Source organism: Sardina pilchardus, chromosome 14 (genome assembly GCF_963854185.1).
Source record: "Sardina pilchardus chromosome 14, fSarPil1.1, whole genome shotgun sequence".
Lineage (NCBI taxonomy): Eukaryota > Metazoa > Chordata > Actinopteri > Clupeiformes > Clupeidae > Sardina > Sardina pilchardus.
The window spans coordinates 9,000,704-9,015,703 of record NC_085007.1 but is presented as its reverse complement, the minus strand read 5'-3'; the positions used below and the strand labels follow the sequence as shown (position 1 = coordinate 9,015,703).

At 45.3% G+C, this 15,000-nt stretch overlaps 2 protein-coding genes across 4 annotated transcripts in view; both read right to left on the bottom strand.

Annotated features, from left to right (window-relative positions):
• The window catches only part of LOC134100491 (unconventional myosin-XVIIIb-like), a 65,661-nt gene extending 53,298 nt beyond the window's left edge, over window positions 1-12,363 (bottom strand). Inside the window, exons 1-5 of the mRNA XM_062553708.1 lie at window positions 12,197-12,363; window positions 8,459-8,609; window positions 5,012-5,157; window positions 3,746-4,276; window positions 2,502-2,565 (exon numbers count right to left, since the gene is read on the bottom strand). Of these exons, the coding sequence (XP_062409692.1) occupies window positions 2,502-2,565; window positions 3,746-4,276; window positions 5,012-5,157; window positions 8,459-8,495 (778 nt within the window). The 5' untranslated portion in view covers window positions 8,496-8,609; window positions 12,197-12,363. The remainder of the gene's footprint in view (window positions 1-2,501; window positions 2,566-3,745; window positions 4,277-5,011; window positions 5,158-8,458; window positions 8,610-12,196) is intronic.
• A 2,294-nt stretch (window positions 12,364-14,657) lies between these two features.
• The window catches only part of grk3 (G protein-coupled receptor kinase 3), a 70,110-nt gene continuing 69,767 nt past the window's right edge, over window positions 14,658-15,000 (bottom strand). For all 3 annotated transcript variants that reach the window (XM_062553692.1, XM_062553693.1, XM_062553694.1), the window contains one exon: window positions 14,658-15,000. This exon is cut by the window's right edge and continues 4,747 nt beyond it. The gene's annotated coding sequence lies outside the window, so the exon portion shown is untranslated.

The window sequence follows — 15,000 nt, the reverse complement described above, 5'->3', positions numbered from 1 at the left end:
GTGTGTGTGTGTGTGTGTGTGTGTGTGTGTGTGTGTGTAATATATCTGAAAACACTTTTTCTGAGTCAAATTGGGAAAGGTGAGTGTGTGTATGTGTGTATTTGTGTGTGTGTATGTGTGTGTGTGTGTGTGTGTGTGTGTGTGTGTGTGTGTGTGTGTGTGAGAGAGAGAGAGAGAGAGAGAGAGAGAGGTCCTCAGGGAAATCCCCTTCAGATAAAGCAGGAGCAGGCCCAGGCCTGGACACTGTCACACACTCCAGCAGAGCCCTGCACAGCCCTGCACAGCCCTGCACTGTCCCAGCACGAGACTATAAATAACGACAGCGACACCCAACACCTTCGCACAGTTGTCCCAGCTTTCAGGCGACACCTCACACAAGCTTCACACAACGACTCCAAACCGTTAGCGTACTGCAGTTAGCATACCGCAGGCTTACACCCACCTCTGTTTGCACGTTATGGTTAACCAGAGCACACAGCTAGCAACTTTGCCCAAACAGACAGACCTACACAGAGTTGTGGACAAAAACGTCAATAGTTTTCAAGAATTCAGGGGAAGGTACAGCACACTAGCACAGAACCAGCCCAGTAATTAGTGTCTACACAAGTGTGTGTGTGTGTGACGGTTCACACTGTCAAGTTCCAGGGAGCCCTGATCTCAGACCACCTCTCCTGGTCTGCCAACACTTATGCTTAATCATTTTGGAGACACTTTTATCCAAAGTGACTTATTATGTTAATTATCACAAGGGCCAGTCTCCCCACAACAGTTGGGGGTTAAGGGCCTAGCTCAATTAAGGGCACAACGGTGGCAGCCGGAAATTTAGCCCACTTCTCTGGCTACTGCATGCTAGCCCACGTCCATGCTACCAGCACCATGGCAACAGTAGAAAAAGGTCAATTGTGTGATAGGAGCAGGCTATCTCTTTTTAGGGTGCTTGGCCAAACTTATATGTTAACTCAGAGAAGAAAAACAGCTGCACTTTACATATTAACGTGTTTTATTGATTGACAATAAAACATGTTTATGCAAAGTGCAACAGTAGAAAAAGAGCAACGTTTCGAGCCTCTGGCTCTTCCTCGGGCTACGGTATGGTGTGCGGATCACTGTCATTTTACTTTTGGAGTTACGCTTTTCTGATCCAGCAGACCAGCACCCATCCAAACTGTGGAAAACGGAACAGTACCGTAATTTCCCGACTATTAGCCGCGGCTTGTACATTGATTTTGCTACATTTCTTCAGCTATGAGGTTAATACAGGGGGGCACTTAATATGGTGCTAATTTCCTGCATATAAGCCCCACACAATGCGGCTTATATGCAGGAAATTACTGTAGAAAAGGCCCAGCAGAGACTACACTTCCTGTGAGTGCTCTGGAGGGAGACCTGGATGAGAAGCCGCAGACTGACTTTTACCGGGCGACCATCGAGAGGAGAGCGTATTGACATCCGGCCTCTCAGCTGCGGTGTGCTGACCGCTTAGCTGCGGACGACAAGAAAGCTCTCAAGAGGGCGTTGGAGACGGCCCAGAACATCACTGGCTGCTCAATGCCCTCCCTGGAGGAAACCACCATCTCCTGCTACATCAGCAGAGCTACAAGAATCATCAAGTCCTCCTCCTACCGCGGTAGCCTAATCACCTGGCCCAAATGTTGCCCTCTGGCAGGCCTTACAGCTCTGCCCGGGCATGCTCTTCCAGATTTAGAGACAGCACCCCCACCACCACCACCACCACCACCACCAAAAAAGGCTGTCAGCACACTGGACTCTAATAAGCCCTGGGAATTATAGTGTAATAATAATTACATTATAGTATAATAATAATAATACAGGAAAGTTTTTTTTTATTCTTAAGAAAAACATTTTCATGGGATTGAGTCCTTATGAATTCACATTGCTCTTCATTGGCTTCCTATAGCAGTTTATTATTAAATTAAAATCCATCTTGCCTATAGGAGACTTGCATGACTGACAAAGACATCTGACAAATACCATAAAACATAAACATTGCTGTAGCGCCATAGCAACAGTTCCCTGGTGACCACTGTGCTACCCCCCTGGTGACCAGATTTGAACAGGTGGCCTTGACCCCTCAGGTGATTCCTCAGCACATGAACATCCTCATCTCAGCATGCTCCCAGCATGCATCTGTGATAAGTAGCAGGCTGGGTGCTGGGTCGCCTGAGGCGGCCATCTTTCACAACAGAGCAGCTGATGGAGGACACTGAATGGAAACAACAACATTGTGTGTGTGTGTGTGTGTGTGTGTGTGTGTGTGTGTGTGTGTGTGTGTGCGTGTGTGCGTGCGCGCGCGCGCTTGTGTGTGTGTGAGTGAGTGTGTCTGCTTGTGTAGGTGAGTGTGTGTCCGTGTATTGTACATGTGTGTGTGTTTGTGTAGGTGTGTGTGTGCAACGTGCGTGTATGTTTGTGTAGGTGTGTGTGTGCATGCGTGTGTGTGTGTGTGTGTGTCTGCCTGGTGTGTGAGTGTGTGAGTGACTCACCAAGTGCAAAGCCATCTTTCTGGACCAGCCACACAGTTCCAGCCTCATACCACACGTCCTTCTGCTGAAGAGACGGAAGAAGGGAGGAGAGTGAGAGAGGGGGGAGGTATAGAGACACATACAGTACAGCAGAGATGGCTGCCCTCTGCACTCATTTATTCCATTTCATTTACTCACTCTCTCACTCACGTGCTTATCTGTATGGTCATTCATCCTTTCACTCACGTGCTTAACTGTACTGTATGGTCATTCATCATGTCACTTACTCACGTGCATAGCTGTGTGTTCATTTCTTCTTTCACCAACTTGCGTGCTAAGCTTCTATAGCCCATCAGTGAATACTGTTACTGTTTTATTTGACTAGACACTGTAACTGCTATGTCTACATTCAAGTCCCCTGCACCCATCCCCCCCCCCCCCCCCACGCCCCCCGCCCCTCTTTCTCACACACACGCAGTCAATTAACTTTGAATCAATACTAAAAGGAAAAATCTATTTAACATTGCACGTAATACAGTATGGTTCAATGCAAGTGAGGTGTTTCCATGGGAGTGAGATATTTGAACTCTATTGCAGTGAGGTGTTGGATTGAGGTGTTTTAACTCTATGGCAGTGAGGTGTTTTAACTCTGTGGGATTGAGGTGTTGTGGGAGAATTGTTTATAATAAAATGAGAATTCCATGGAAGTGAGATATTTTAACTCTATGGCAGTGAGGTGTTTTAACTTTATCCTAGTGAAGGGTTTATAATAACATGATAACTCTATTGGAGCGAGGGAGTGAGATATTTTAACACTATGGGAGTAACATGATAACTCTCTGGGAGGGAGGTATTTGCAGTAACGTTATAACTCTGGGAGGGAGGTATATGCAGTAAAGTTGTAATTCTATGGGAGTGAGGTACTTGGAAAAGCCTGATAACTCTATGCAAGAGAAAGAGAGATGTTTTAACTCTACTGTATGGCAGTGAGGTATTTCAAATCTATTGGAGTGTAATGTTTCAACTTTAAGGGAGTAGCCTAATGAGTTTTAACTCAACGGGAGTGGGATGTGTTCTATGCTAGGGTACTGCTTTAACCCTGGGAGTGTTGTGTTTTAACTCTATGCTGCTTGGGTAGTGCTTTAACCCTGGGAGAGAGGTGTTTTAACTATATGGGAGTGTTGTGTTTTTAACTCTATGCTAGTGAGGTATTTGCAGTAACATGGTGTAGCTCCAAATGAGAGAGGTATAGTATAGTCTCCCACCGGTGGCTCTGGTTTCTTGGGCTGCTCTGTGACGATGCTCTCTGCCAGTTGCCCCTCTGGATCCTGCCTTTTCTCCAGCATCCCCTCTTTCTTCACCTCCTTCTTCTGCTCTTTCTTCTGTTCTTTCTTCTGCTGTTGTTGTTGTTCCTCCTTCTGCTTCAGCTCTGCTTTCTTGTCCTTCTTCTCCACCTGCTGTGGTTTGGCCTGCTCCGGCGTCCGAGTCTGCTGCAGCTTGACCTGCTCTGCCGACCGGGTCTTCTCCACGTTTTCCGAGCTTTTCGCCGAACCCAGCGTGGCGTCGGGCTTCGGCGACGTGGTTTCGGGCGATGTGGGTTTGGACGAGGCAGGCGACAGCACCCTCCTGGGCGACACGCACGACGTCTTCTTCTCGGACATGGGCGGACTCATGTGGCGGCCGCTGTCGCCGTTGAGCACCTGCTCGGCGCGGAGAGCCATCTCAGCCTCCAGGATGGGCGGAGTCTCGTCCGGTGCCAGGAACTGCTGGACGAGCTTGTCACTCAGCTTGCTGGGCTGTTGCACGCCAGAGGAACAGCAGACCCAGGCGTTAAAAAAAGAAGACATGGGAGGAACATATTTTTGGATTAGCAGTGTGTTTCTATATTTATATCAGTACCAATATATGCAACACCTTAATATATACTAACTCTTGATATATATTCATACATTCAAAGTGTCGCTGAGACCCTCTGTCATTTATGCTTTAAGATATGGTGTGTTTTCCACTGGTGAGGCAAATTCATAGAAAGGCTCCATGTAATTTCATATCCAAATGCCTAAGAGAACAGATCGGGATTCTTGTAGCATTCTATGTATCTGCGTTTCTGTCTCCCTTTTTTACCTCCGCCAAGGAGGTTATGTTTTCATCGGGTTTGTTGGTTTGTCTGTCTGTCGGTCTGTCTGTTTGTATTGTTCGCAAGATAACTCAAAAAGTTATGGATTTTTTAAATTAAATTTTCAGGGAAGGTCTGAAATGACCCAAGGAAGAAACGATTAAAACGATATTTTGGGAATGATCCGTATCACCGTCTGGATCCAGGAGGCGGTTATGCTTTCGCTTGGCAGAGGTCTGCACTCTCTGAGTGCTTTTCTAGTTTATCATAGAAATAAAAGCTATGCCACACAACTCTGCTATCCTCTCTGGGGGTGGACGTGGTGTAACTATCTCCACTATCCTCAGACTAGAGACTGCGTGGCGTGGTGTGGTCTGTGGTGGTTAGGGTGGACACAGAGAGCGGTCAGTCTCACCGGTTTGTCCTCTGGCTTGGTTTCCGGCTCTTTCTGTTTGATCTCCTTCTCCGTCTCTCTCACCAACTGCTTGAGGAAGCCTCCCGGTACCGCGGAAACAGGGGGAGGGACCTGGACTGGCACGGGCGTGTTCTCCTCCTTGATCTAAACAGCCACAGAGAAGAAATGTCACAACTCACACACACACATACACACACACACACACAATACATACAAAATATGCACACATAGAGACATGATGCACACACACTCAAAAAGAAATAGTGCTGTCAGTTCAACTCTCACTACGATATGCATTCAAAACTACAAAGACTACAACATGCACTTTCAAAAAAAGCCTTTGGTTTGCACATACACACATGAGCACTTATGCACACGCACACACACCACATACACCAAGGCTACAGTTACACAGAGTGGACTTGAGGCCATGCTGGGGGCATTCTGAAGGACAGAGGCTCTGGGAACAAGTGCGAGGGGAATGGGGGGAACTCTTGGCCCATGAAGAGGGCACTTGAGGAAAAGAGCAGAGAGCCAAACAACCTCAGTGCTCTCTCTCTCTCTCTCTCTCTCTCTCTCTCTCTCTCTCTCCGGGTGCCTCTCATTCAGCGTTTATATGTCCTCCCTTGCTCCTCGGGCCTCGATCCTCACTGATCTACATAAAGAAAGACAGAAGAAGGGATAGACTATCCCATTGTTGCCGGCCGCCCTATCATTCTTTATGTAGATCAGTAAGGATCGAGGCCCGAGGAGCGAGGGAGGACGTATAAACGCTGAATGAGAGGCACCTTCTCTCTCTCTCTCTGGCATGCGCCAGTACTCCCAGACAGCAGGGGGCACTGGCTGAGATTTGGCCCACACCTGCAATTTAAAGCAGGAGTTCTTCGTCATCAACTGGACCGCAGATTGTTAAGGCAGAGCAAGATACTTCATGAGAAGGCACTTCCGGGAACCCGGATCGCACGAGGAGGGGGGGGAATCAACCCCGCACCCCCGTGTTTTCTGGATTCCCGGAAGTTGCTTCTGATAAAGTATCTTGCTTCGCCTTAAACAATTTTTGACTGGACCCTGTCCTGTTTATGTCGCATCTCTCCCTGCTCCACACCCTCCTGATCTCAATCCAGAGTGACTAAAATGCTCCTGATAGGATCAAGGGTCGTCAGCGAACACACAGCGCCACTGACATGAGCAGTCAGGTATGAAGAGGCGTCTCAGATGGGAAACACGCTGGGGAAGGGGGTAGGGGGTAGGGTTGGAGGGCAGAGGAACACTTATCTGGACTATACCCCTGCCTGGTGACATGACATGAGTCATGCAACCAGCCATTAGGCATGACTCCACTGACTACACACAACACAACCACAGAATCAGACATGACAAGCTGACACAGGCAGCCCAAGGCAAATATCCGTGGTGTTAAGTTCGATGTTAGACCCAAACACATGCACTGGGGCGACGATGGATGCATGCGCTGCAGGAAACTTGGCACGATTCTGCAGGAGAGCGCCGCAAACTCTGACCCGGTGTTGTTCTAAAATAAACCCTGACCCAGTTATTTGGGTGTTAATTGTTGGCCTGGAAAAGAGGAAACTCTACACCTGTGTCTGTGGGTCAGAATAGCTACAGTGATGCTGGTGCACTGCACACACCAGAGCCCAGAGAACGGCAAAAGAAAGCCTGACTAATGTCTTTCACTCACTACAAGGGCCTGCGGAGGACAAACTGCACTTCAGCTACATCCTTATCTCATGAGATTAGACCTTGTAGACGTGGTTGCGTAGAGACACAGTATGACTCTGAGTCTCGAACATATGGCCCTATTCTGGGATGAACCCCCAAGCCGGACCCAGGTTGGAACCAGACCTAAAATCATCCATTTTGGGATATCTCAATGGATGAACTCAGAGGCAGCAAAAGCATTGGTGCAGCAGGGTGACATTCCTGACTGACAATAAGTCGACCCGGGTTTGAACCTGTCATAGCGAGTCTATGATGCTTTAGATAAAAGCGTCAAAAAAAAAGTCAACTCTACCATTGACTTTAGGAAAGCCCATCACACATAGGCTGCAAAACACACACACAGGGGTGGCGTTCGCATTAGCCTACAACAGCCCTCTGATCATTTCTGCTGTCTGTTATCTCTGCTGCTCTGCAGTGCTCTGCAGTCTGGTGGTGGTGGCCCAGCTGGTGGTGCGTATACAGTTTCATGAGGCCGATAATAAAAGCTGCTAATAGCTAACTGCCTGCTGTACAGCAGAGCGATCAGGACAGGACAGGACAGAACACTCGCTGTACTCTACACAGCTCCTGTGGTTTTACTGACAGGAAACCTGCATCAGAGATACCATCGGACACAGAGCTTAATTTTGATCCTCTTGACTTTAGAGCTGCAGTATCATTAACAGTTTCACACTGTGGAATTGTATCAGCGTCTCAGTGGCTTTAAAACTGTTGTGCTCCAACAGGATACAGCCATGCTAGCTTTGCTAAGTCCTGGTAGATGATGCATACAGCAGTTCAGCTCCAAAGCTTTTCCACTCTGATGACTCTTGAGGTTCTTATCTAGATACCAACTTCAGTGCTTGTTTCATTAGGAAAACCATTGCTGGATTATTAATAATCAATGATTTATCGACAATCAGAATGCAATCATTTCCAATGTAACACCTACAGTATATGATTAGGCTAAATCAGCCAATTGAAACATCTCAGAAACATCTCGCTATACATCTAACTTGTTGATGTTAGTGATAAATGCAGTATAGGCCTATTTAAATGCAGTCCATGTAATTCAGCCGTATTAAACATAAACTTAGAAGAAAGTTTTGAACAAGTTCATTTTTGTAATACAAACTGATCTGCTGTTTGAGTTATGACATTAGCACAACTCATTTTGCTCATTAAAGGTTATCCTGAAGGATTAATGGAAACCACTTCACTGTTACACAATGTTAGTTAGACAAAATCTGAGATCTTTGCAGGGGTGTCACAGCTGGCAGTTGGCATAATTCCCACTGAGCATGCACACACAGAATTGCACATAATTAGGCTACTACAGTATAGATTTAAATTAGCCTAGCACACACAAGGTACATGACACAACGTTAGCATACAGTAATTTCCTGTGTATAAGCCGCATTGTGTATAAGCCGCAGGACAGTGTTTTATCCAAGTTAAAAGAAACAAACATTAATACCATATTAACTGCCTCCGTGTGTTAACCTCACAGCTGAAGAAATTTTGCAAAATCAATATAAAACCTGCGGCTAATAGTCGGGAAATTACGGTAGCACACAGTATAACTCTCAAACACAGTAGTTAGCTTAGCTCTCAAGCTACAGTTAGTAAAGTTAGCGCAGTGCAGTTAGTTTAGCATCCAGGCAGTGTGGTGAAGCTAAGCAAGGCTGAGGCGCCTCAGCCCTGCGGCTCGATGCTCGGGACCTCCCTTCTGTTCCCATAGTTTTAAGCGTGAGGAAAGTGCCATGGCAGCCAACTGTGGAGGGAGTGGGGTCAAAGGTCAGGTGAGGAGAGAGGTCGGCCAGACGTGTGGAGGTGAAGAAGGCGCCCAACAACAAACAGAAACAGTGACACTGTGGACCTGGTGATGGAGAGACACAGAGAATGAGTCACGGAAAAAGAGACAGAAGGAAGTGGCAGAGTGAAGAGAGAAAGAGAAAGCGAGAGAGCATGGAAGAACGAGGTGGCATCATCCTGATCAGCACTCAATAGCCTACTGATATGAACACACTGAAAGGTGTACAGAATAAAGCACATTTAAAGTGATAAAGTACATTAACAGTGATACAGGGAATCTTTGTAGTTAGGACTCTGTAATAAATCTGGTGTTGATTAGGTGCGACCCAATCATTACATGAACAGGACAGGACCCAGTCCGCTCCATACAGACACCAACTACTGTATCTCTGAGAGCTGAGGTGTTTAAAGGTGTACCATCATATCTTAAATACTGTACATACACACACACACTCACAGCCTTTAAAACACAACCTGACCACGGTGCAGGCAGCTGCAGACCATGTGAGCTACCACTCTAACATTTGTTGCACTGTCTACATTGTATTATACTGTATATTGTATTGAGTGTATTGTATAGTGTGTATAGCCTACTGTATTTTTGTATACTGCGTATATATCTGCGCTACAGAATCTGTGGTACAGAACCACCAAATCCCTTGTGTGTGCTAGCATGCTTGGCCAATAAAACACAATTCTGATTCTGTGGGGACCACATAAGCACCTGACGGATGACTGTGTGGTGGGAGAGAGCGTATGAGAACCTGATGAATGAGTGTGTGGTGGTACAGAGCACCTAAGGAATTTGTGTGTGTGTGTGGAGGGAGAGAACATCTCATGAATGAGTGTGTGGTAGGAGAGAACACCTGAGCACTTAACGGACGAGTGTGTGGTGGGAGAGAACATATGAGGACCTGATGAATGAGTGTGTGATGGGTAGAGAACATCTGATGGGAGAGAACACCTGAGCACTTGATGAATGAGTGTGTGATGGTATAGAGAACATCTGATGAATGAGTGTGTGATGGTAGAGAACACCAGGAATGAGTGTGTGATGGTAGAGAATATCTGATGAATGAGTGTGTGATGGTAGAGAACATAATGAGTGTGTGATGGTAGAGAACACCTGATGAATGAGTGTGTGATGGTAGAGAATATCTGATGAATGAGTGTGATGGTAGAGAATATCTGACGAATGAGTGTGTGATGGGAAAGCACACCTGACGAATAATCTCACATGGTTCCAGCCTCTGACAGTTGAGTGGGAGCGGCTGACATGCATGCAAAGCATTATGGGATGTACAGGTGTTGTGTGTGTGTGTGTGTGTTGGGAGATGGTAAGGTGACGAGGTCATATGACTGTAATCACAGCTGCCACAACACATAAACACACACTTGTGTACAAACACAAGGAAACACAAGCACAACACAAACAACAGGTCTCACACATAAACAAACATTTACGGTAAACAACTTCAAGGAAACATGAGCACATCACCAACAACATGCCTCATAAGACTGACATGTACAGACCCAATGAAATGCGAAGGCAAAAAACCCAAGGCAACACTGTCAAACACAAACACGCACTAAACAAGATACACATTAATGTGGACAACACACAGACAACCACATTTAACACATTTATCACACACTTCAGTCATACAGTAAGCTCACTTAAACAAACCTCAGGAAACAACACCTCAAGTGTACCGAAACAAAAACTTATATGGACAACACACACACACACACACACACACAAAACGAATGTGTTGGAAACAACACAAACTGTGTTATCCCTATCTGGACACAGAGCTGTGCTAAAAACAACGAAAACTGTGTTGTTTTCAATGAAAGTGTTATTTTCAACACATACTGTGTAACAATTAACAAGAACAATGTTTTGGAAACAACACAAACTCCCTATCTAAACACAGAGATGTGTTTAAAAACAACACGTTTTCAACACATTCCTTTTAAGTATAGGAAAGCAAACACAAAAGAAACATGTACCAACACATCTTACACACACACATCCACACACACAAAGAGAGCACAATTATAGCTTTAAGATCTAAAAATTCATCTGTTTAACTTGTTTGAGTCACTTATCATGGTTGTGGTTTGTATAAGTTAATGGTTATTGCTATTACTGCTTTAAATTCCATTTAGTCTATCAATAATATTGGTATTTTAGGCTATTTGGTTTTACTCTGATCTGTTAACTCTAATGTTAGTGAAATGTTTATTGATGCTATTGTAAATCAAAGCATCTGCTAAAAAAAAAACATAAACATAAACAAACCCTTACAGCATGGCCAACCCACCTTACATAGACACATCCACTCACATACAGACTGTGTAGTGAGTCATTTGGTGAGTGCTTATGCCATTTCGTGCGTAAACCCCTGGTGGCTAACACCTACTACTGATGATTCACCAGATGCCCAAGACTATTAGTATAGATGATGAAAGCACTCAGATTCAGCAACAGGACAGCTCACCCTCTATATTCCACACACCACGCCAGGCAGCACAGATGCCTCTGCCCGCGAATACGTCAAAACAACCAATATAACTCCATCACAGGTGTGTGTGAGGGTCTCAGTGGAAAATACACACACACACACACACACACACACACACACACACACACGCACACACACACATACAGAGACACTTAAACGAGTCCCAAGCTGCTGCCACATCTTGAGATGGCTGATGATGATGATGGTGAACACACTCGAACACACTCAACACACACGCCATCGATGAAGGGTAAACGAGTCTCAAGATGCGGCCACAGCTCGGGGGGTCGAGACTGAATGATGGCCGTGACTGATCCGAGCCAAAGTGAGATATTTACAGAATAGCACGTCACCTCCTCAGCCCACCAGCTATCTGAAGAAGACCACCACCAGTGTGTGTGTGTGTGTGTGTGTGTGCTGCTGCTGACACAGTTCCCTTCAGCCGTTTTTGACCAGGCAGCTGGAAGTGTGTGTACCTAATGTACAGTGAGCCATGAGCATGTTGGTGGTATAATGAAAGAATGGTGAACAACACACACACACACACACACACAGCACAGGTTTCAGTGACTAATGACTCCTTATCCTGTCTATTAGTGTTGATTCCTGCGTGTGGATGGATGTGTCTGTGTGTGTGTGTGTGTGTGTGTGTGTGTGCAGAGCCCTTGACGACACTTGTCTGACAGATCTCTAAGTGTGAACAACAAAACAAAAGAACGGGCACTGCTGCCGGGCCGGCATGCCACCTGAACCGATGGCGCTCGCTCGGGTTTCATGTGGCGTCAGCGCAGCGCCACGCAGCACGGGTACAGGCCTGCCGTGGACGACGTCCACCTCCGCTGCGTCTCGGAACACGACGGCCGACCCGTCAATGTCAACTCAAGAACTTCATTGCAGTCAGCGAATCGGCGTCTGGGCCTATCTAGCTGTAGGTGCTCTCTCTCTCAGCGAGGGTTGGGGCTACAGACCCCTACAGTGGTCAAGAGGCTATAAATACGAACTGCCTTTTTGTCACAACACGATCACATTAACTCTGCTTCTCAGTCAAACCTTCCACTCACCCCACACTCCCAACAATAATAATGAAATGAATAAAAAAAACAACAATGGCTGCAAAACTTACCTTGAAATGGCTTCACTAGTTGAATCGTGCAGTAATTCCACCTTCAGTTTTGCTCTCTGTTCAATTCCAGTTGACCAGAACAAGGCGCACAGCTTCACTGTCTCTAACACATACACTGACGGGGCAACTGGTCAGAAATAGAGTGACACAGACAGCCATGCAGGCTCAGTCACACACACACACACACACACACACACACACACACACACACACACACACACACACACATACATATACGCACACACACACAGATAAGCAAGGCAGCTGAGTTAACACAAGACCAGGCTATAAATATCTGTGTCGGGGGAAGGTGAAGGGGATATACTACCCTGTTTGGGAAACACTTTGGGGATACAGCACACTCACATACACACACACACACATACTCACAGAAGCAAATGGAGGGGAAAACAAGTGTGCAGAAATGGACAGACTGCTCAGGGGCAGGTGAATGAGCAGAAGAGCACAGGAGCTCAGGGTAGACTGGAGAGTTGGGAGAGATGGAGTAGAATGGCTGGGGTTGGATGAATGGAGCCAAACACAGAGCTATGGTGCTATCCCCCTTAACCACAACTACAGTATAGAGCGCAACACGCATGGACAAGGAGATACCCCTCATTGGATTAGGATTTTAATCTTTTAACACCAACTGAGTATGTAAACTGCCCCCCCCCCCCCCCCCCAAACACACAAACACCAACCCTCCTCTCCAATCACGTTCAATGACTCACCACACACACACACACACACACACACACACACACACACACATATAGAAAACATACATCCTAAGCTCAGACCCTAAACACACCCACACCCTGTGCTGTTCTCTATCGGTGCCGTGGCGACAGCAGCAGAAGGGGGACGAGAGGAGCAGCAGTGTGGTGGCCCCCCATCATGGCTGCCATGCCGACGTTTGATTGACAGACCCAACTGTGTGAGGGAGGAGCCACACACACACACACACACACACACACACGCATCACACTAGACGGAAGGGACAGATCAAGTGAAAGATGAGATGGTGGGAGGGACAGAGAAAGGGAGAAAGAGAGATAGAGAGAGGTAGAGAGAGATAGAGGGAGGGAGAAAGAGAAGGAGGGAAAGGCATATAAGAACGACAGAAGAAATACTAGGCATCGGAGGGGTAACGTGAACACTGATAGATGGAAATGAAAGGTGAGACTTCTGAAGCAATCATACACACAAACACACACCGAGATCGTCTCTGAAGGATTGTGTCATCATCATGAGGTAAACGTCCACAAAATGGTTGTCTGATGTATCATACACTCAAGCAGTGTCCCCTACTCAGTGATCAGAAAACAATTCCTGAAAACAAGGCAGAAAAAAAATATACTGCTATGTCAAAAATAACACGCCTCACCCATCTGACGTAAACCACTGGCAAATGTAACATGGGGAAGAAGTCACTGACTGATGTTTGACTTTAGTGAGATTATTACGGGTTCTGGTTTTGGGCAGGCACTGTTGTCCAGATTGTGTATATTGCATGCTGATAAATATGTATGCTGGTAGAACCATTTATGTACTTAGTATATTACATGTTGTAGTATACTGTATATTGATAGACACATATACTGGTAAAACTATTTATGTACAAAGAATGTTATATATATTGTAGTATAATGTATTCTGATAAATGTGTCCACTGGTATAACCCTTTATGCACAGTATATAGCATATCAGTATATATGATTTGCATTGAGTTCAATGAGCATCAAACAGGCTAATAGGCTAACTGAAGAAAACTGAACAAAACACCATGCCCATCTCTAGGTATGGTGAAGGGTGTGTGATGATGTGGGTCAATTTTAGTTCTAAAGACCAAGGGAACTTTATCAGGATGCATAGTATCCTGGATCCATGAAATACGTGGCCTTAAAAATAAAAAAACTGCCAGCCCCTATGTTAACCCTATGTGTTAAATTCCCATAGGGTTACATAGGGGTGCCAATATTTTTGACCTCTGTATTTTGGGAAGAACATTTATTTATTTATGATGCATTATTCATTCACAAAGAAAATTGGTGTCCTTAAAGGTTGGATTTTTCCTAATTTTATTACTTAAGCCATTAAAATCAATTTCCAAAAGATGATTTGATATTCCTCTTTTTAGTCAACTTTAGCATGGGTGCCAACAATTTCAACCATGACTGTATGGATAATGTATACTAGTTCTTATGGAGGGCATATTGTGCACATACGGGCAAAAAGTGTATCCTGCTGAGAGTATGACAAGGAAGAGGAAGTGTGTGTTAATGTCACCGAAATTTTTTTTAAAACAAATATTTTCCAGGACAGTACTCCTCATTCATTGGGCGTAGTCCTTAGAATAAAGAGGGTCCGATATCAACTTTGACAGAGACTGATTGGAAGACAGAAGATACACAACTGCGCACACACACACACGCACAAAAATAACACATAACACAGCACACACAAAAAAGGGGCTTTTTATTTCTGAACCGTTTGTATGAGCAGTCCACCACATGTTCCTAGCTGTTCAGAAAACAAAAAACAAAAACAAAAAAAAAACATTAAAATAATTTTTAATAACAATAATCAGTCATTGAATAATAATATCAATAGTTATAATTATCATATCATAACCTCAATGGCGATAAAACCCCCAAACAGTAGTATTTGCGTTTCGTTGTGGCACATTAAGGAAAAAAGAACAAAAAAAAAAAAACTTCTTTGAGTGACTAACCAGGTTAAGTCATAGGCCCTGCGCCCTGACGATTTCACAATCCCATGTGCTCAAACTCTTTTGCACCTAG